Here is a 22,074-nt window from a genome sequence, read left to right as displayed (position 1 = left end):
TCACTCGTGGGTCAATCTTATTAGAGCAGCTAAGGTTATAAAGATCAAGATCAGGTACCTCTAGACCTCCTTCAGCCCTTTCTAAGATAAAGTTTTGATAACCAAAATGGGCAGCCCTATTCCACCATATAAAGGATCTAATAAGGGATCGAAACGTCCTCTAGTCTGTATAGGGTATAATAACTTTGGTAATAAAATCATTTTAACTAAAGCCAGTCTGCCCAAAAGTGACAATGGTAAATATTTCCATTGTAAACATAGTTTTTGATTTTTTTTTCCAGGGGGTCTGATCCATTATATTTATACATCACTGTTGGGCTAGAACTTAAATAAATCCCCAGATATCTCGTTTGTTTCTTAACCGGGGGTGTTGGTAGAGATTTACACCAAGGTTCATTGTTCCCTCCTGCAAAGCCAATAATTCATATTTGTCACCTCTAGAGCAGTTCTAATATGCCTTGGGTGGAGCTTGATCCAAATAAAATAAGATATCTGCAAGAGTTTGTTTATTTGTGTATTTATATTAACATTTATACTAGAGAATGACTTGGTGATGGGGACCTGCAGTAACCACAGGGATGGGAACGGGGACAGATCCCATGGAGACGGGGCGAGGAAGGGGACAGAGCCCACGGGGTTGGGGACAAACTTTGTCCCTGTATCATTTTCTGCTTTGAAGCCTGTTAATGAACTGGACTGTTATCTATGTTTGAGTGATGTTTTGATTTTTTGGGAAAAACAAGCAAACATGCTGGCCACAACTAGCAAAATTTGCATGGGGCTCCTGTACATTCCTGCTACCAGCACATGTTCTAAGAAGACAACTTCCATTGCAGGAAGGACTGTGGAAGTCAGGAGCTAGACTGAATCCTGAGGCTGTTGATGACTTCTTATTCATCCACAGATTTAAAAAATCATAGGGCATATTTCTCCCTTCTAGGGCATACAGAACGGGTTGTATTTTGTACCCCTGGACAATTTAACAGAGTGGATTAGGATTCCTTGGGATAGTAGAAGTCAACTATTGTTGGAGTTGGAAGGGTAGAGGGTGGTGGTGGGGGTTATTCTAGTTGCTCGTTGTTATTATTGTTTTCTATTTGTGATTTATACACAGCAGTTGCACAGCAACAGGGATGGGGCAGGGTCAGAGACAGAACCAGTGAGGATGAGGTGGGAACGGAGACAGAACCCATGGGGACGGGACAGGGACAAACTTTGTCCCCGTGTCATTCTCTAATTTATATCCCACAATATCCCGAACATACTCAAGATCAATTCTGCCTTGACCTCCCCCCCCCCAAATCAAAATACCTTTCAACTGTTTATCTGATCGTTATAGCTAGGGGTTCAATTGCAAATAGAGCGGGGGGGGGGGGGGGGGGAACAAGGGACAACCCTGCCTAATTCCCCTTTTTAAATCAAATCAGTCAGTAAGATTCCCATTAATGAGTAATTGTTCTTGTGGTTGTATGTACAAAACCTTAACCCAGTTCACGAACACTCCCTGTAAGCCATATTATGTTAGCTCCCAAAATAAGTCTTGACAGGAAATACGATCAAAGGCCTTTTCCAGGTGAAGGCCTGTGGAAGCCGACATAGCTCCCCAGTGCTTTAGTTAGGTTCATAGAGGCACATCTTCCAGGACAAAGCCCACTTGATCACTAATTGTTCAGATGACATGATAATATGGCCATGAGCCTTCAATAGAGAGATAGGTCAGTATGAGCCTACGTGGGCAGAGTCTTTCCCCAGGACAATACGTGCAAGGTTCTGACTAGCCATTATCTGATCATTCATCACCCCATTGTCCTTGTTGCATAACAGTTTCACTACCAGATCAGACGGGATCTGATAAAATTCAGCTCCAAACCCATCGGCTCCTGGGGCTTTAGTCAACTTCAAATGTTTGATGCCATATTTAATTTCTGCCTCTGAGATTAGAGCATTAAAGTGACATAGAAAGATCTTGGAAATATTTATCCCTAACACCCTCATCCAGATCCCTTCAGTCATACAGTGCCCTATAATACGTTACAGATCGTTCCATAATCTGAGTCTCCTCCTATAGTATTTCCCTTGCTTGTCTTTGAAGGAAGAAATAACCTGTTTCTTTTTACGGGGACAGACCAAGTTAGCAAGCAATTTATCGGCCTTCCCCTCCACCCCCCATCTTTAGATTTTGTACTTTTGGTAATTGATATCCTGCTCTACTCTCTGTCCCAGGATGTCATCTATCTGTTTCCTAATTCCTAACATTTTCTGTTTAGTGGCGTCATCTAGCTTTACCCTACGACATCTGTGCAATGTGTGATATTCCCTACAAAGGCATATCAATTCAGCTTCTGTCTAGGGACATAGGCTATAATATGTCCCTTCAGAACTGCCTTTGAGGCCTGTTAGAAAGTGACCGGGTTAACGTCATACTGCTGGTGTAATCTGGAAGATTAAAACACGGATGAAGCATTAACCAATTAAAAATAAAACCGGTTGGCAGTGACTGCATGAAAATAATTGGGCTTTGAAAAGTGCTTTATCACTGCCAGATTAGTAAAAGCCCGATTACCTTCATCCAGTCATTGCCAACTGGTTATATTTATTTATTTTATTTATTTTATTTGTGAGAAGTCTTTATTAAGCTTTCAAACTTTACAACAGAGCGCTTAAACAAACAATCTTCACATTATTACATGGAAACCACAAGTAGTCTATATACCCAATGTTATGTTTCGCTGCCGCCCTCATTGTGTCAGCACTGTACCGTCCTAGACTTCAATAACTTTATTACATTTTATTTCCCCCCCCTCACACCAAAAAAGAGAAAAAAAAAAAATCATCCCCTCCAAAAACCCCTCCTTCCCCCCTCTATCCCAGTTCCCTCCCTTTAGCTTTACCTTTCTCTAGTCTTCCACACTCAATGACTGCATTCATTCTCTCCAACTGGTTTTATTTGTAATCGGTTAATGCTTCATCCGTGTTTGAATTTTCCAGTTTTAATCTTCCAGATTACACCAGCAGTATGATCCCATTACATGTAAATAAACAAGGATAACATAATGATAGGCACCAAACTTTTCCTTGTTTCACCAGCAGTGTAACCCTTGACCCCTGCGGCAGGCAGTTTCTTCCACCGAAACACGGCCCCATGTTGGGTGTCTGGTGCAATAAAGGTGACTTGATAACTCTTCCTGCGTTGACGCTCATGTTGAACTCTACTTTTCTGCTTTCATTGGATTCTTCCTAGAAGAGTTTTTCCTGTTTATTGTGGAACCCCTTCCCCCCCCCCCCCCCCCCCATCAGCGGGTAATCCAGTCTAGCATACACTTTATGAGGGTTCAACTAGAATGTGTAATCTTTATCATGAGGATGGAGGATGCACCAGATGTCCAGGACGCCCAGATGGCGTGACAGGAGAGTTACAGTCAACAGAAGGGTCTGCAGTGATGTTAGTCTCCCCCTATAATGAGCTGATATTCTGGGAAAGTAACCAGCTGGGCTACGCGATCTGAATAAGTGTTTATTTGATTGTCCGCTTAGGGTCAGATCATCAAAGCGGATTACATACATCAATATTAAAAGAGAAAAAAAAAAGTTACAATAGAATAAAATCAATGGTTATAAATATTAGGTGTATATATGTTACAAAATAAGTTTGCGCCCCAGAGTTCACCTAACTCTGTTCAGGCCATTCCCAATTTCAAAATTGCAGCTGTGACCTTCTGCGACAGTCTTGTGAGGCTGTTGTGGGAAGTTGCAGTCACCGTTTTTGCAGTGCGTGGAAGGGGACAGGAGCAATTTGGGATGCTCCTGCCCAGAAGACACCACTAAACCACCTGGGTCTCCACAAGGTTGGACCAGGGACGGCCTACCTTTTGGGGGGAGGGCGGAGTACTGGGCGTCCGCAGGAGTTGGGATATGTTTTCTGTAGGGGGGTGAGGTTGGCCTGCAGCATCGGGTTGGTTTCGGTGCCAAAAGCGAAATTTGGTTGGCCTCTAGCCACTGTAATGCAGTGAAGTCTCCTGTATCTTCTTTCTTTTTGCTTTCTTTCATGAGTCTTACTGCTAATTCTGTATTTTATCCATACTTTTATTTTCTGCACCACAGACGAGGAGATGTCTTCTTCCCAAAGAGCCCTGAAGGCGTGCTGCTCTATGACTTTGTCGATTACAAGGACACCTGGAGGGCTATGGAGCAGCTGGTGGAAAAAGGCCTCGTGAAAGCCATCGGACTCTCCAATTTCAACAGTCGTCAGATTGATGATATTATCAGTATTGCTACTGTGAAACCAGCAGTATTGCAGGTCAGACAGCACCGTTAAGTATGAAGAAGGGTGCAGACAAGTGTGTGGGGTGGGGGGGGGGGGGGGGGGGAGGGAGCATTCTGTATGATGAAGAAGCGAGAGAGAGGGTGCAGCCTCTTTGAGGAAGGAAGACTTGAGGCCTGTTTGAACATGGAGTGGCCTAGTGGTTAGGGTGGTGGACTTTGGTCCTGCGGAACTGAGTTTGATTCCCACTTCAGGCACAGGCAGCTCCTTGTGACTCTGGGCAAGTCACTTAACCCTCCATTGCCCCATGTAAGCCGCATTGAGCCTGCCATGAGTGGGAAAGCGCGGGGTACAAATGTAACAAAACAAAAAACATGGAGGAGGGAGCAGTCTGGCTGGTACAGTGACAGTGCCTAGAGCACAGTTTCCATCAGGTTTCCTTGTCGGTGTCTGTATTTGGAGCTACTTCTGTTGCAGTCTGTGTTTCTGCTTTATTTATTTATGTAAACTTGATATTGATGCCCATAGCTGGATTAATACTATATTAAGCTTAGGCAAACATACATTTATGGGTTTATTCTTAGGCTTCTGCAGTTGGTGTCATGGATCTTGCAGCTGTCCAGGTGGTACCTCATCTGCATTTGCTTGACCAACGTTTCAGCCATCTTGCTGTGGCTTTCTTTAAGGTGATGCTGACAAAACCACAACAAGACAGCTGAAATGTCAGTCAAGCAAACGAGGCACCACCTGGACACCTGCAAGAGCTATACATTTGTGATTCTCTACTGTGGACTCCTGTCTAATTGTTTTTCTCCGAGGACAAGCAGGCCTTTTTATTCTCACAAACGGGTGACGCCAACTGCGTCGCCCAGTCTGGGACTTATGATAAGCATAAATAGAGCTTTGTGGAGTGTGAAACACGCTCCACCGCACATGCCCACAGTAGAGAATCACAAATGTATAGCTCTTGCAGGTGTCCAGGTGGTGCCTAGTTTGCTTGACTGACATTTCAGCTGTCTTGTTGTGGTTTTGCAGCGCTGCGTACGCCTTGTAGCGCTATAGAAATGATAAATAGTAGTAGACATACATTTTAAGCGAGTAGAGGGGGAGGGAGGTTGGGGGGGGAGGGGGGTATAGGAGTGGGAAGGGTAATGTTCAATGCATAATAGAGGGACATGTGTATTATTAGATAGGAGAACAATCCTTTGAAGGAGCACATTAAGCGGACCCACCAGTAAATATTGTTGGGATAATACACTGAGTAAAACACGAGTTATAAATATTGGAGTTTCATATAAAAGTTTATTGTTAATAGTTATGCAACTGCACAGTAATTATACATGTACACATTATAAATATAGGAGAAGACAAGAAGGAAGGGATAGGGGAGAAAAGTTTGGAAAACATTGATGATGGACATTTCAGGTTTAGTAATATGTACTAGACTTTGCTGTTATACGATTTATATTGACTGAGATGGAATTGTATACCATGTGACCTCATCAATAAAAAATTGTTGAAACATAAATAGTAGTAGACATGCACGAATGGCTTCCCACCTGCCGTGAGAACGCAGGTATGTTATTTTTTTTTCTACCATGGTGAGGAGAGGGTGTTGTTGTTGTTGTTGTTGTTACTGTCTCTTCATTTTGCTTGCTCCAAAGAGCTGCTTTTTGTTCCTTCCTGCAGTTTTTTCTGCTTCTTTATTGAGTTCCTGTTTGTGGAACCCCATTTTGTTTTGTTCCTTTTATTTTCATAGTTTCTTTTCCCTGGTTTTAAGTTTCCTTATTTTTTCCCTCATCACACGGCCATTTTTAGGCCTTGACTTTGGCCGGGTTCTTCCCCTTTATTTTGCTGGTGCCTTTCTCCCTTTTTCAGGCACCATCTCTTTGTTTGATTTGATTTTTTCCAGAAATGGTATTCAGTATTGATGAGTCAGAGAAACTGAAACAAATCTCTGTAAACCTGGAAGATGTCATGGGGAAATTTGACAAATTGAAGTGTAGCAAATCACCTGAACTGGATAGTATACAACCCGGAGTACTGATAGAATTAAAAAGTGAAACTGCAGAGCTATTGTTAGTAATATGTAATTTATCCTTAAAATCAAGCGTGGTACCGGAAGATTGGAGGGTGGCCAATGTAACGCCGATTTTAAAAAAAGGTTCTAGAGGAGATCCGGGAAATTATAGACCGGGGAGTCTGACATCGGTGCCGGGGAAAAATGGTAGAGACTATTATTCATTTTTTATTTATTTTTTGTTACATTTGTACCCCGTGCTTTCCCACTCATGGCAGACTCAATGCGGCGGGCAATGGAGGGTTAAGTGACTTGCCCAGAGTCACAAGGAGCTGCCTGTGCCGGGAATTGAACTCGGTTCCTCAGTTCCCCAGGACCAAAGTCCACCACCCTAACCACTAGGCCACTCCTGCACTCTAAGAACAAATTTCAGAGCATATTCAAAAGCATGGATTAATGAGACAAAGTCAGCATGGATTTAGTGAAGGGAAATCTTGCCTCACCAATCTATTACATTTCTTTGAAGGGGTGAACAAGCATGTGGATAAAGGGGAGCCGGTTGATATTGTGTATCTGGATTTTCAGAAGGCATTTGACAAAGTACCTCATGAAAGACTCCAGAGGAAATTAGAGAGTCATGGGATAGGAGGTAGTGTCCTATTGTGGGTTAAAAACCGGTTAAAAGATAGAAAACAGAGAGTAGGGTTAAATGGTCAGTATTCTCAATGGAGAAGGGTAGTTAGTGGGGTTCCCCAGGGGTCTGTGCTGGGATCGCTGCTTTTTAACATATTTATAAATGACCCAGAGATGGGAGTAACTAGTGAGGTAATTAAATTTGCTGATAACACAAAGTTGTTCAAGGTCGTTAAATCGCGGGAGGATTGTGAAAAATTACACCTTACAACCTTACGAGACTGGATGTCTAAATGGCAGGTGACGTTTAATGTGAGCAAGTGCAAAGTGATGCATGTGGGAAAGAGGAACTCGAATTATAGCTACGTCATGCAAGGTTCCACTTTAGGAGTCACAGACCAAGAAAGGGATCTAGGTGTCGTCGTTGATGATACGTTGAAACCTTTTGCTCAGTGTGCTGCTGCGGTGGCTAAGAAAGCAAATAGAATGTTAGGGATTATTAGGAAAGGAATGGAAAACAAAAATGTATTTATGTATTTATTTATTTAGATCATTTATACCCTGCTTTTTGCCACGTAAAGCATGCCCCAGAGCGGCTTACAATGAACTAATGAAAGCAATTACAATGAGGATGTTATAATGCCTTTGTATTGCTCCATGGTGCGACCGCATCTTGAATATTGTGTTCAATTCTGGTCGCCGCATCTCAAAAAAGATATAGTGGAATTAGAAAAGGTACAGAGAAGGGTGACAAAAATGATAAAGGGGATGGGACGACTTCCCTATGAGGAAAGGCTAAAGCGTCTAAGGCTCTTCAGCTTGGAGAAAAGGCGGCTGAGGGGAGATATGATAGAGGTCTATAAAATAATGAGTGGAGTTGAACGGGTAGACGTGAAGCTACAAAGTAGTAAATTTAAAACAAATTGGAGAAAAATTTTCTTCACTCGACGTGTAATTAAACTCTGGAATTCGTTGTCAGAGAATGTGGTAAAGGCCGTTAGCTTAGTGGAGTTTAAAAAAGGTTTGGACGGCTTCCTAAAGGAAAAGTTCATAGACCATTATTAAATGGACTTGGGGGGAAAATCCACTATTTCTGGGATAAGCAGTATAAAATGTTTTGAACTTTTTTGGGATCTTGCCAGGTATTTGTGACCTAGATTGGCCACTGTTGGAAACAGGATGCTGGGCTTGATGGACCTCTGGTCTTTCGCAGTATGGCAATACTTGTGTACTGGTACTAATTTACTAAATCCTGCAAACCCAACTGACTAGGTCTGCAGATGGTTGACAAGCATTATATGCAGGGGTTAGCTCTGTGGGGTGTGTATGTATGGGAAGAGGGAAACTGGCTCTGGGAATTTTGTCATATTTACATTCTGCAGGCTTCCTCCCCTTCCACCCACTTTGCCTCAGATTTCTGTCAGGGGTTCCTGAAACCTTACCAGCCCCCATCCACAGTCGTGTTCCATAGTGTGGTCCTCTGGTCAATTATCTTCATACAGTCCTAGAATTTAAAACCTAGAATCCTAGGCAGACAGGAGTTTTTACATAGCAGATAATCAGAGAAGACCTAATTTGTCAGGGACTCCTTGAACCCAAGCGACTAGCCCAAGGGCCTCACAAGTAGGCCACAGATAGGGGCTTACTAAGGAGTGAACCCCCTGGGCTACACCCCCTTCAACAGTAAACCCACCAGCAACGAGCAGTCCTTTACTAACCAGTTCCTTTATTTCAGCAGCTGGGCTAGAAATGATATGATTGTGCAGATTGGCCCAAATGCTGAGCTGGTAGGGGGCTTGGGTAATGGGGGAAAGGAGAGAGCTTCTTAATGTTTCCCCCCTTGCCAGATAAGTCCCTTGCTGGATTTGCGCTGGGAGCGATGTACGAGTCTCTTTGTGTGTTAAGGTTGAGTACGAGACGAGGTGAATGGGTTTTCTGTGCCTCTGTGAGTCAAGCATACAGATGTTACTGTGCTGTGGGACTGGGTGTCACTTTTAGGCCTGTGTTTAGAGTGCTGCTTCTGTACTGTGGTCTCACAGTCTCTTCTCGTTGTGCAATAGGTGGAGTCTCATCCTTACCTTGTACAGAGTGAGCTGTTGGCTCACTGCCAAAAGCGGGGATTGGTTATGACTGCCTACAGCCCTTTGGGCTCCTCTGACCGTGCATGGAAACATCCGGAGGAGCCAACTCTCCTACAGGACCCCGACGTTCAGGCACTGGCTACACAATACGACAAGTCTCCTGCACAGATCCTGCTCAGGTAAGTGAACAGCAGGGGCTGCTCTTCTCAGGAAGAGTTTCTGCCAAATCACTTGGACTGGGGGGGGGGGGGGGGGTGGTAAGCCTATAAAGAGGAGGGGGACAACAATAAGTGTGAATCTATTGTACACTCTGCTAATCCCAGCATGCGGTTCAAGGCAGTTCACAAAACAAGAGATTCAAAACAACATGAGGAATTACAAAACTTCAAAAAGTAAAGACATCCTAAAATTTATCAGATAGAAAAGTTTTTAGTTTGCTATGCAATTGCATATAATTCACCTCTAGTCGAATACACAAAGGCACAAAGGGAGTGCGTTCCAGATGGTAAGTGCCCGAAAAGGAAGCAGGGCCTCAAATTGGTGCTTTAGCCGTTCACCATTAAATACAGGAAGTTTTAGTAAAAGACTGTCATGCAAACGGGAGGAGTTGAAGAAAGAATCTGAAAAAGACTGAATAAACAATTCCAAAGTACTACCGTACAAAACATGAAAAATCATACAATCCACCATCTCTTCCCCCCTTTTAGCCCTGTCTGCCATTCTCTTTCATTAGCCCCTTCCCTCTCCCCAAGATATGGCATCTCTCTCTTCCCCCGCTTCTTGGCTCTCTCAAGCCCCTCCCCCCTTTGGCCCCCTCAAGCTCCCCGTGACTCTCTCAAGGCCTCTCTCAAGCCTCCCACAGCTCTCTCAAGGCTCCCTCCCCCCCACGGCTCTCTCAAGGTTTCCTCCTCCCCATGGGTCTCTCAAGGTTTCCTCCTCCCCATGGGTGTGTCAAGGCCCTGTACTCCCCCCACAGCTCTCAAGCACCTTCTCCTCCCCCTGCAGCTCTCAGGCCACCTCCCCCTTGTATCCACCTGTGGCTCGCTCTCCCCCCCCCCCCCCCCACTAAAGCATTTGTCTTCTCTGTCCTCCCCTCCTGGACTTGACTGTGGGTCTCCTCCTTCTCCACTTCCGGACCTGACCGTGGCCTACACTGGGCTTTTCCCTCTCACCCAGCTGCCCCTTCTGACACAACTTCTGTTTGCAGAAGAGGCAGGGCGGGCCTTTCAGAACGGCTGCCGCTGGCCTGCGAAGTTTCAAAAGGTACTGCGTTTGGGGGCGGGGTGGGAGCAAGTGATGCCAGCCAGCATGCGCTTAATCATGATTAAAGTGCAGCACCAAATACAATAAGATCAGTATAAACAATCACAAATTTATACAATGAAGAGATCAACTGAAAATCTTACAATAAAGCTGTTACAACCAGTGCATTGCATTTTTCTGTGTTTTCTCATTTCTGCAGGTGGCAAGTGCAGCGAGGAGTTGTCACCGTTCCAAAGAGCATTACACCAGCTCGGATTCTGGAAAACCTGCAGGTGAGTGATTACCACATCTGCTCTCAGGCCTTGGTCACAATATCTTAAAAAATATATAGCAGAATTATAAAAAAAATTAAAACAAGAGCAACCAAAATGATACAGAAGATGGAACACCTCCTGTTTGAGGAAAGGCTAAAGAGACGGCTGAGGGGGGGATATGATTGAGGTCTATAAAATCCTGAGTGGTATAGATTGGTAAAAATGAATCGATTATTTATTTATTTTTACTTGTTCCAAAAGTACAGAGACCAGGTGACACTCAATAAAGTTACATGGAAATACTTTAAAAAGAACTGGAGGAAATATTTTTCACTCAGTGAATAAAGGTCTGGAACTCGTTGCCGGAGGATGTGGTAACAGAGGTTAGCGTATCTGGGTTTAAAAAAAGTTTTGGACAAGTTCCTGGAGGAAAAGTCCATAATCTGCTATTGAGACAGACGTAGGGAAGCAATTGGTTGCCCTGGCATTTGTAGCGTATGGAGTGTTGCTTCTGCCAGGTACTTGTGACCTGGCTTGGCCACTGTTTGGAAAACAGGATACTGGGCTAGATAGATCATTGGTCTGACACAGTATGGCTACTTTTATGTTCTATGAATGCGAGACTGAAAAGTTTACAAGAAGGCCGTAGAGTGAGACTTATGCTACTTATATTTGGCACAGCGCAGGAAAGCTTTACGCATGCGAAGCTGAGGAGAGAACCAAGGGGAGCGAAAAGGCTGCGCAGAGGAGTAGGCGAAAGAAGGGCATACTTGTCGAGAATACGAGAGCAGAGTTCAGCAATCCAATTGGAAAGGAAATAAGTGGGGAGCCGAGAGAGGTGGTGATGCATTCGAGAGAGGAGTCATTAAGGGAGTGAGTGACATAATGAGTGTGGGAAAGGGAGCAGCAAAGCGCCAGAAGTGGGAGACAGAAAATGAGTAATAAATGGTCCGTCCAAGGCAAGGAAAATGAGGAAGGGTGGATGGGAAGAGAGCAGTGGAAGAGGAGATTAGGTCGAGGGTATTACCTGTGAAATGGGTGGGGGAAGAAACATGTTGAAAAAGTCTAATGAAGGAGAAAAAAGAGTTGACTGTTTCAGATGGTGGGAGGTTGACGTCACTAAGAGGCAGATGCACTAAACGTTTTTCATCGTTAAATGAGCCCTCAGGGAAGAATTTCCTATCCTTTCCATGCACTTAAGCCTATTTTCCGACGACAGTAGCAGCTAACGAAAACGGAATGGAGATGAGCAATTAGTGTGAAAACCCCATTGAAACGACATGCACTAACCTTTTCCGATTGCCTTTACGCAGGAAAAAGGCAGGAAAACTAACGAGAGGTCTGGACCTCTCGTTAGGACAGCTCCGTGGCAGGAAAAAGTGCTAAGTGAAAAAATAAACAAACTTTGAGCCAATCCCAGCGCATTAGCAGAGCTAAAAGCGCTGTGATTGGTCCAAAGGACCTCAGAAAACACATAAAAAAATAAAAATAAAAAAAGGATCGGGAGGGGGCAAGGGCGCTCATCAGGAGCGTCCTGTACGGATGGCCTTGCCCCCCCCCCCCCCCCCCCCGCTGCTCCCCACTTTCCGCCGCTCCCCCACCCCGAAAAAGCAAAATTCAAACAGCCCCTGCCCCCCTACCTTCCTCACTACTCTCTCACCTCAGCTCCGCCTCCCGACATCCTCCGCCCTGTGCACCACCCCCTTTTGGGGTCGTCGCCGCCATTCCCCTCCTCCATCGGGCCCCCCTCCCTCTTACCGGGCCCGTGCAGCGCCTCTCTCCTCTGTCCGAAGGCGCTGCACGGGCAAGAAGAAAGCTGATGCCTGCCTTCGGTCGCGCGTCTTTCTCCTGCTGCGCCCGCCCCTGTCTGACGTCAGTAACCTACGTAGGTTACTTTCTCCTGCTGCGCCCGCCCCTGTCTGACGTCAGTAACCTACGTAGGTTACTTTCTCCTGCTGCGCCCGCCCCTGTCTGACGTCAGTAACCTACGTAGGTTACTTTCTCCTGCTGCGCCCGCCCCTGTCTGACGTCAGTAACCTACGTAGGTTACTGACGTCAGACAGGGGCGGGCCCAGGAGGAGAAAGACGCTCTATCGAAGCTAGGCGAAGGCAGGCATCAGCTGATTCAGCTTTCTTCTTGCCCGTGCAGCGCCTTCGGACAGAGGAGAGAGGCGCTGCACGGGTCCGGTAAGAGGAAGGGGGGCCCGATGGAGGAGGGGAATGGCGGCGACGACCCCAAAAGGGGGCGGGGCACGGACGGAGGATGTCAGGAGGCGGAGCTGAGGTGAGAGAGTAGTGAGGAAGGGAGGGGGGCAGGGGCTTCTAGAAGTTTGCTTTTTCGGGGTGGGGGGAGCGGCGGAAAGTGGGGAGGGGGCAGGGGCTGCTAGAATTTTGCTTTTTCAGGGTGGGGGGAGCGGCGGAAAGTGGGGAGCAGCGGGGGGGGGGGGGGCAAGGCCGTCTGTACAGGACGCTCCTGATGAGCGCCCTTGCCCCCTCCCGACCCTTTTTTTTTATTTTTGTTTTTATTTGGGAGCCATGTGCTTGCGATTTGACTGTGTTTTGACTGTTTGTGGCATGCGCAGAGCAGCTAACATAACGCTTGGCTGCTCTGCGCATGATTTGGGGGCCGATTAACGATGTGTATTGTGATTCTTTGATACATTGTACGTTTCACTACCGATCTCAGCATGTGTGACTTTTTTTTTTGGTGCATTTTTCGTTATTTTAAAATCGTTAGGGACTTTAACGATTTAGATTTTTTTACGTTTGGTTGCTGCATCTGCCTCTAAGTAGTAAGAGGTGTGGAGAAAAGGGTAGTGCATTTAGCAGGGAATGCAAGAAGCTTATCCATGGAGTTGGCGTGGGGGTGGGGTTGAGGTGATAAAGAAGGGATAAGTGGAAATATGTGGAAGGGAGAGAGAAGCAGAGAATAAGAGCTTCTGAAACCAGAGAGATATAAATGAACAATGGTTGACCGGAAGGGAAGAAGACCACCATGGTAGATAGGACGGGGAGTGTGAATGGAGAAAACGTTTGGCGGGCAGGAGTGTAGTAGAGTGGCCATATTACCAGAATGTAGCTGGATCTCGGAGACACAGAGAACGTCAAGAGAGTGCTCTGAAATGAGGTTGGAGACCAGGTGGGCTTTGTGTTGTATTGAGTGAACATTGAGAAGTCCAACATGTAAAGGGGCAAGAGTGAAAGTGCCAGAGGGCAGCTGTGGGGAAGAAATTGGTCGGAGAGGGCGGGGGTGAAAGTCACATAGGGAATGAGGGCAGGTAAGAAGATCATATCTAGGGACTCAGCTTTGGCTGTGTTTCATGACGTGCTTTCACTATTTCTTGGCCAAGGGTAGCCTGTTTTGTAGGAGAGTCCAACAAGCTCTTCCCAAAAACTGTAATGTATGGCAGTGGGACCTGGGTATCCAAAGATTCTCAGGTTCAGTCTGGGATCACGATTCTTCTAAAACTCTGTTCTCTCTGGAGCCAGGCCACCATTTGTCAAAGTTTAGACAATTTCCTTCTTTAATCCTCTAGTGCAATGCTCCTCAACCCAGTCCTTGGGGCACTCAGCCAGTCAAGGTTTCAGGATATCCACAGTGAATATATATGAGATAAATTTGCATGCATTGTCACCTTTTATATACAAATCTCTATCTCATGCTTATTTATTGTGGATATCCTGAAACCCTGAGTAGCTGGGCGTGCCCAGAGCTGCTTCTTGCCCTTCCACCTGCTCCAGCTGAGCTGTCACTCCCTTTGAATGTTTTCTCAAAATTTCCAATCGCTCTTGCCACTCTGTTTTAGACTCGTGAACCTCCCATGGTATCATAGTGAGGTCTGGTTCCTTTTTTCTCCCCTGCTCCCTTCATGTGTCTGCTGGGCACCAATTCAGCCACCGCCATCTTGACTGGGATAAAGCTTCAGGGTTTGCATTTGTGTCACCTTGTCAGCATACTTCTGCATATTAAATCTACAGGTTTTCCCAATCGGGGACTTAATACGGCCAGTCCACTCTGTTTCACTCTGTGCCAGAAGTCTGTTTTTTTAAAACCGGCCTCAGACGAGCTTCTCTGTTCACCGAAAAATCAACACTTTTTTTCTCTGAATACAATAAAGCACATCAAATACAAGGAGATAGGGATCTCATCAATAAGCTCAGTTACCTAAAAATAATCCTTGTTTCTGTTGCCCAAAGCAAAAAAAATGAGAAGAGAGAAAGAAAAACAAGAATGATAAAGTACTGATAGTCCGAAAGTTAACCAATTTACACGCATCCCCCCACGTATCCCAGTAGGAGTCCAGATAACATTGAATATCTGTGTTTTTCTGCTTCAAAAGCTACATCGGTGGTTTTCATTTGTGACCAGCTCAAAAACTTGTGTTCAGCAGGTATTTATGCCTTCTTGTGCTGCTTTGTTCACAGATACTTTCAGTGTGTTTTCTTGGTTTCCTCAGGTGTTTGATTTCAGCTTGACGGAAGAACAGATGAAACAGATGTGCAGCCTGAATAAGAAGTGGCGTTACATAGTTCCAATGATAACGGTAACATAGTAAATGACGACAGATAAAGACCGGTACAGTCCATCCAGTATGCCCAACAAGTCTGCTCTGGGACCTTGCCGCAGTGAGCAATAGCACTCGTCCCCTTTCTCCCCCCACCTCAAAAATACCGTCTCCAATAGACCTGGATTAAGGTATAGGCAAACTAGGCCAGACAGGAGAAAGTAGAGGCTGGCCAAAAGACGAACCACCAGAGGAGATGTTGTCACGTCTGTGGCCGTGACCCCTCCAGACTCACCGTGTTTCCGGCGGTCAGCTTCTGAGCTGGCTTCTGTCTGTTCTTTGTGTGTTAGTTCTGTCTCTGTCTTTGTGTGCTGGCTGCATTAGATTGTCTGTGTACTGTCACCCGTTCCAGATTTCAGTATAGTCCGGTCCAGATCTTCCGGGCTGCCAGACTTGCTTGGCTTGTTTGAGCCTGCACAGCACCAGTAGTTTCCTGGTGATTGCTGCAGCTTGAGCCTCAGCTGCTGCTGGGCTTATTAGCTAGTTTGAAACCTTTCTGCTTTGCCTTTGCATTGCGTCTAAGGTCCCTGGTATGTTGTTGCTTTGTGATCTTCTGCCTAGTCTGGTTTCTTGTTTTAGTTTCTTGTCTGATTCTGCTGTTTGTCCTGACCCAGCTTGTTTCCTGGTTTTCTCTACTGCCTGCCCTGACCCGGCTAGTCTCCTGGTTTTCTCTTCTGTCTGCTGCCTGCCCAGACCCAGCTTGTCCTTTGGTTTACTCTTCTGTTTTGTGTCTAGTCCTGCTGTTCTGCAGCTTTCAGTCCTGCCCGTTAGCTTTCCCTTCCCCTCTGACCCTCAGTCCTGGTTCAGCCTAGTGGGTATCCAGTCCTGCCTTGTCCAGTAAGTCCTGCCGGCCACCTGCAGCCAGGAGCTCAACTCGTGGTGAAAAGTGGCCAACTGCAGGTGACGTTTAAGGGTCCCTGCACTGCTTTAGTCCTGCCTGTTTGCCTCTGCTGCAACTCCAGTCCGGAGTTCCAGTCCTGTTCTGCCTAGTCTCCGGTGTGGGGTGGTTTTGCCTGCCACTGCTGCTCCTTGGCAGTGGCCCAAGGGCTCACAACCCAGTGTCCTGCTTGGAAAACGTGACAGATGTTGCTTAATCACACTTTATTCAGGGCACCGGTAGAAGGAGTCGACATCGGCCGTGTTTTGGTGGAGAAACCCGCCTGCGTCAGGGGTCACAGGTCAAACTCTCTGTAGGCAAGAGAGGTGCAGAAATGCTTGTAAATCACAAGGAAAGCACTTGTAGTCAGATGTCGGCTCCTCCTACCGGTGCTCTGAATAAAGTGTGATTAAGCAACATCTCCTGTGATGGTTTGTTTTTTTGGCCAGCCTCTACTTTCTCCTGTCTGGGATATCTTCTCAGAGACAAATTAGGCACAAGCCTTTGGCCATCAGGGGAGTCCTATCAGATGTGGTGCCATGGACTCAGGAGGCTAAGACAGCAATATGTCTGGATAGTGTCAGTTAATTTAGAAATCTGTAGAATCCCATCTCAAAGCCAGAATGAATGGCTCTCCAGTACTCCTTCAGTGCAAGCTTTCACTCTCCCTTCCCTCTCACCACCCCCCCCACCAGCAATGCAAGAACTTTACATGATGGTGTGCAGATATGGTGGGGCATGGCTTTTACTAATCAGCAGATGAGTTGAACGCCCACTCAGCAGCCAGGCTCACCATTCATGCAGCTGGCGGGAGTCCCCAAGCCCCACTAGCTGAAGGCAGCAGTAGTAGCTAAACACCATCTCATCTGACAGCACCAATGCAGAACATTTTTTTCAAGAGCCATCAGTCTTGTAGAAGAGCGTTAACAAGCCAACTAAGCATGTTGAGTTTGAAACATACTCGGAGTTCACACAAGAAATCAAGAGACTAGAGAGAGGGGGCTGGGGTGGGGGTGCAGCGTGTCTGTAATGTGAACTTGGCTGGGGTTGTAGTAGGGAGGGGAACTGCAGAGAACATGCGTTACAGATAAGCGACTTACCAGTCAATATTCAGCCGTCAGTGGTTTTTTAAATACTGACTGCTGTGGGAAGAATTAGGCCCTGATATTCAATGCCAGGTCATGTCTGGATACAGCACTGAATATCGGAGTCTGACTGGACTGAAAATAGCCACCGGGACTTATGTGGGTCCTAGCCAATATGGGTCCCAACTGTATATTGGCCAGGACCTGCATAAATGGAAACAACACATTCCCCCCCCCCCCCCCCATTTCCTGAACCTGTCACCAACAGAATCCCCTGCCGAGACCCAGTCAAACCCCCTTGATCACCAGCTGAATCCCCTCCTACCTCTGTCCTGAGACCCAGTGGTCCATGGGGCAGGAGCTAACCACACTTGCTCTTGCCCCTTGCGGTTCCTCAACTGAAATGGCCACTACGACCTCTAGTGGTAGTCTCACAGTACTACATAGGCTATCCTTAGTTGAGCCACTGACATAGCCATGGCTTTAACATTAAGAGCCTTGATGTATTCTTCAAGAATTGGACCAACCTGGGCCTAACAGGAAGACGTGCAATGTAGTATGTTTGGTTACGCTAATCCCAGTTCTGTTAGGCTCAAAGGAAACAGAGTTTGGTGGACCTTTATATGAATTTTAGTCTACTGCAGGCAGAAAGTGATCGCTCTCTTAAATTCTAAACTGCACGGCTTGTTCATCTTTAAAAAATTTTTGGCCTAGGAAATCATTTTGGGAGAAAAACTAATTGGTTACTATTAGGGGTGGGCAACGATTAAAATATTTTAATTGCAATTAATCACGCAATTAAACCGTTTTATTGCACGATTAAAACAGCATTAATTTTGGACCATAAATTGTAATTCCAACAAAATACAATACTGAAACTGAAGTGAAAATCCATATGACACTTTTTTATAACCTCATCACACCACCATCCTCTGGTTTAGGAACTTTAATATTTGATGGGATGGAGGATGGGGACTGGGGTTGTACTGAGAGAGAAGGAGGGAGGGAAATGAAGGGAGAAAGGTGTGGTTGTAGCTGTGCTGGGAGATTGGGGGTGGGGGGAAGTTGAAACAAAAAAGTGAGGAGAATGGATGAGGATACCAACTGTTTTATATTTATTCACTTAAAAAATTATATGTACATAACAGCGACCCGACACGGCCGTGTTTCGGCACAATGGCCTGCTTCAGGGGTCTTTATAACCTTGAATGATGTAGTTTAGAATATATGTTCCAAGGGAAATAACAGGAAACAAATCTCTCTGGTCTCCTCTCTTCAAAATAATATATATAAGATATATATATTTTTTTAAAAACGAGCATCTAAATACTCCTTTCCTAAGAGTTATCGGCAAATTGTGAAAATGCCAGGATCTTCAGGGAAAGACTTTTTGGATACAGTTCAGGCATAAGTAGTGTACTGCACTGTTTCCCAAGTTGGTCCTGAAGTACCCTCTTGCCAGTCAGATTTGCATACAATGGGAGGCAGTGTATGCAGAACAATCTCATACATTTTCATTGTGGATATCCTGAAATCCTGACTGGAAAGGGGGTACTCCTGGACCCACTTGGTAAACACTTGGTGTACTGTAACCAAAAAGTCTTTCTTTCCCTGAAGGTCCTGGCACTTCTCTCCCCCCTCCCCAGCCATAATCCTCTCCTTCTCTCTCTCCCAGTACAGGCCCAGCCTCCACCCTCCCTCCCATCATAGCTCCAGCCCTTTGCCTCTCTCCAAACAAAGCTCCAGCACTCTCCCTCCCTCCCAAAACAGCTCTAGCAGTCTCTCTCCCTCCCAGCACATCTTCATCCTCCCCACGCTGCCAGGATGACTTTTCGCTTTCTCACAGAGAACAAGGTTGGAAAACAATTTTTATTATGCAGAATTAATGTAGGTTATTTAATATGCAAATTAATTAAAATGTATTCAACTGTACCACAGAATTTGAACGGGATTTCAGAAGCTTCGCTGCAGGAAACTAGGGGCTGTGATTATTAGAGGCTTGTGAAGAAATAATCCTCCTGTAGGGTTGCACAGAATGCCAGACTGTTAAATTTGGTACAGAAACGATGCAGCTTTATCAAGATTTCCTTCTTTTATTCCAGGTGCAAGGAAAATCCGTACCGAGAGATGCTGGTCACCCTTATTATCCCTTCAATGATCCGTATTAATGTTGTGGATTAGCAGTGTCATACCATTTCCCAGAATAAAGTGCCTTTTGTTTAGACTCGGCTTCTCTCTTGTGTCTCTGTCCTGTAACATACATAGTAGCATGGTAGATGGCGGCAGAGAAAGACCTGTACGGTCCATCCATGGTTTGAGGAAATTGGAGCAGTATGGAAGTAACCCCGTGGTGCTCTTTTTTTAAAAAAATCTTTATATTAACAGCAAAAAGGCCAACAACTACAGCAAATCAAAAAAGGCTCAATAACAAAAGTAGGCAGGGTCCATCTAGTCTGCCCAACAAGATAAACTCATAGCATAAGGTATGATGTGATACTACATATGTATACGTGATCTTGATTTATCCGTGCCATTTTCAGGTCATAGACCTTAGAAGTCGGCCCGGCACCCCAAAGAAAAGCCTTTATTTCAATTTGGAACAGATATTTACACAGTATCTCACATAAAGCGAGAAGCGCAGTACTCAATAATCTGCCCCTATTATAAGAGGAGCACAGTGCCAAAAGAAGCAAGACCAATATTTTACACTCTGGTAGTAATAGCATGTGCAGACGTAGAGGTAACTAACCATGATGTTTAGAGAACATTTTATGCGAGTAGAGGGGGAGGGAGGTTGGGGGGGGGGAGGGGGGTATAGGAGTGGGAAGGGTAATGTTAAATGCATAATAGAGGGACATGTGTATTATTAGATAGGAGAACAATCCTTGGAAGGAGCACATTAAGAGGACCCACCAGTAAATATTGTTGGGATAATACACTGAGTAAAACACGAGTTATAAATATTGGAGTTTCATATAAAAGTTTATTGTTAATAGTTATGCAACTGCACAGTAATTATACATGTACATATTATAGATATAGGAGAAGACCAGAAGGAAGGGATAGGGGAGAAAAGTTTGGAAAACATTGATGATGGGCGTTTCAGGTTTAGTAAAGTGTACTAGACTTCGCTGTTATACGATTTATATTGACTGAGATGGAATTGTTTACCATGTGACCTCATCAATAAAAAATTGTTGAAACATAAACAGTACTGTACATGTTTATCATATGTTAAGCTTCTTTGGGTCACAACAGTTAAGTGCACGCTCCGGTTAACTGCATGTACTTCTTTGGTCCCAGACCCTTGCACTTAAGCGGATTGTACTGTATTGATTTTTTTTGGAAAAACAAGCAAGCATGCTGGCCACAACTAGCAAAATTTGCATGGGGCTCCTGTACATTCCTGCTACTGGCACATCTTCTAAGAAAACATCTTCTATTGCAGGAAGGACTGTGGAAGACAGGACAGCTAGACAGAATCCTGAGATTGTTGATGAGTTCTTATTCATTCACAGATTAAAAAATCATAACAGTGCTTCATAGGGCATATTTCTCCCCTCTAGGGCATACAAAACGGGTTGTATTTTGTACCCTTGGACAAATCCCACTGCTGCTCCTTGTAATCTTGGGCAAGTCACCTAACCCTCCATTGCCTCAGGTACAAACTTAGATTGTGAGTCCTCCTGGGCCAGAGAAATATCCAGAGTACCTGAATGTAAGTCACCTTGAGCTACTACTGAAAAAGGTGTGAGCAAAATCTAAATAAATAAAATAAATTTTAACAGAGTGGAATAGGATTCCTTTGGGTAGTAGAAATCAGCTATTGTTAGGGTTGGAAGGGTAGAGGTTGGTGGTGAGGAGGGTTATTATAGCTGCTCACTGTTACTGTTCTCTATTTGTAATTTATACAGCATATTGTTCTTATTTATACTTTAATAAAAAGATTTAAATATAAAATCATAATTGTTCAAGGCTTCTGCAGATGAGGACTGGGGGTCCATGGGGAGGGGGCGGGGACAGAGCGCGGACAAACTTTGTCCCGGTGTCATTCTCTACTCTGGAATGCAACCTGGCTCATGGACTGAACAGTCGAGCGGAACCCTGACTGGTTAAAGCGTCTCCCAAACCCCCAGATTGCTATTCTGGACCATTGACCCACCCCAGCTCTTATGTGAACTGAAAGGAGGTGCGGGCTAACAGTGGCCTGTGTGAAAGCGAAGACTATGAGGTTTAAAGTGAGAAAGATAGTGAACTTCTTTTGTGGACTACAGCTGGAGCTACAACCAGGTGAGACCCGGGTTACAGGTGTAAATCTTGATTCCAATAATTGCTTAAGATGTCTATTATTGGTGCTAATTGGCCCAGAAAATGAGGCAGTTTCAGGTCAAGTAGCCTCCAGTCTTTTTTAATAGAAGTTGGGGGGTTGTTGATTAAACTAAAATACATTTACCATAAGGCTCTGAAGAGAAGGAAACTATTTCAATTTAAAGAAAAATAAAGCTCAGGTCACTTCACTGGCTTCCGATCAGATACCGCATTCAATTCAAGCTTCTCCTTCTTACCTACAAATGCACTCAGTCTGCTGCCCCTCACTATCTTTCTACCCTCATCTCCCCTTACGTTCCTGCCCGTAACCTCCGTTCACAGGATAAATCCCTCCTCTCAGTACCCTTCTCCACCACCGCCAACTCCAGGTTCCGCTCATTCTGCCTCGCCTCACCCTATGCTTGGAACAACCTTCCTGAGCCCTTACGCCAAGCCCCCTCCCTGCCCGTCTTCAAGTCTTTGCTTAAAGCCCACCTCTTCAATGCTGCGTTCGGCACCTAACCCTTACCGTTCAGTGAATCCAGACTGCCCCAATTTGCCCCTATCGGACCGACCGTTTACTTGTCTATTAGATTGTAAGCTCTTTGAGCAGGGACTATCTCTCTTTGTTAGATTGTGCAGCGCTGCATAACCCTAGTAGCGCTCTAGAAATGTTAAGTAGTAGTAGTACCTACAAATCACTCAGTCTGCTGCCCCTCACTATCTT

At 45.2% G+C, this 22,074-nt stretch overlaps 1 protein-coding gene across 7 annotated transcripts in view; it reads left to right on the top strand.

Annotated features, from left to right (window-relative positions):
• LOC115471898 (aldo-keto reductase family 1 member A1-like) overlaps positions 1-19,267 on the top strand; it is a 43,052-nt gene extending 23,785 nt beyond the window's left edge. For all 7 annotated transcript variants that reach the window (XM_030205814.1, XM_030205817.1, XM_030205815.1 and 4 more), the window contains exons 5-9: positions 4,102-4,297; positions 8,975-9,174; positions 10,458-10,530; positions 14,970-15,056; positions 19,142-19,267. In XM_030205814.1, the coding sequence (XP_030061674.1) occupies positions 4,102-4,297; positions 8,975-9,174; positions 10,458-10,530; positions 14,970-15,056; positions 19,142-19,207 (622 nt within the window). In that variant the 3' untranslated portion in view covers positions 19,208-19,267. The remainder of the gene's footprint in view (positions 1-4,101; positions 4,298-8,974; positions 9,175-10,457; positions 10,531-14,969; positions 15,057-19,141) is intronic.
• Positions 19,268-22,074: the final 2,807 nt, after the last annotated feature.

This window comes from Microcaecilia unicolor, chromosome 6, assembly GCF_901765095.1.
Source record: "Microcaecilia unicolor chromosome 6, aMicUni1.1, whole genome shotgun sequence".
Taxonomy (NCBI): Eukaryota; Metazoa; Chordata; class Amphibia; order Gymnophiona; family Siphonopidae; genus Microcaecilia; species Microcaecilia unicolor.
This window is presented reverse-complemented; position numbering and strand designations above follow the sequence as displayed.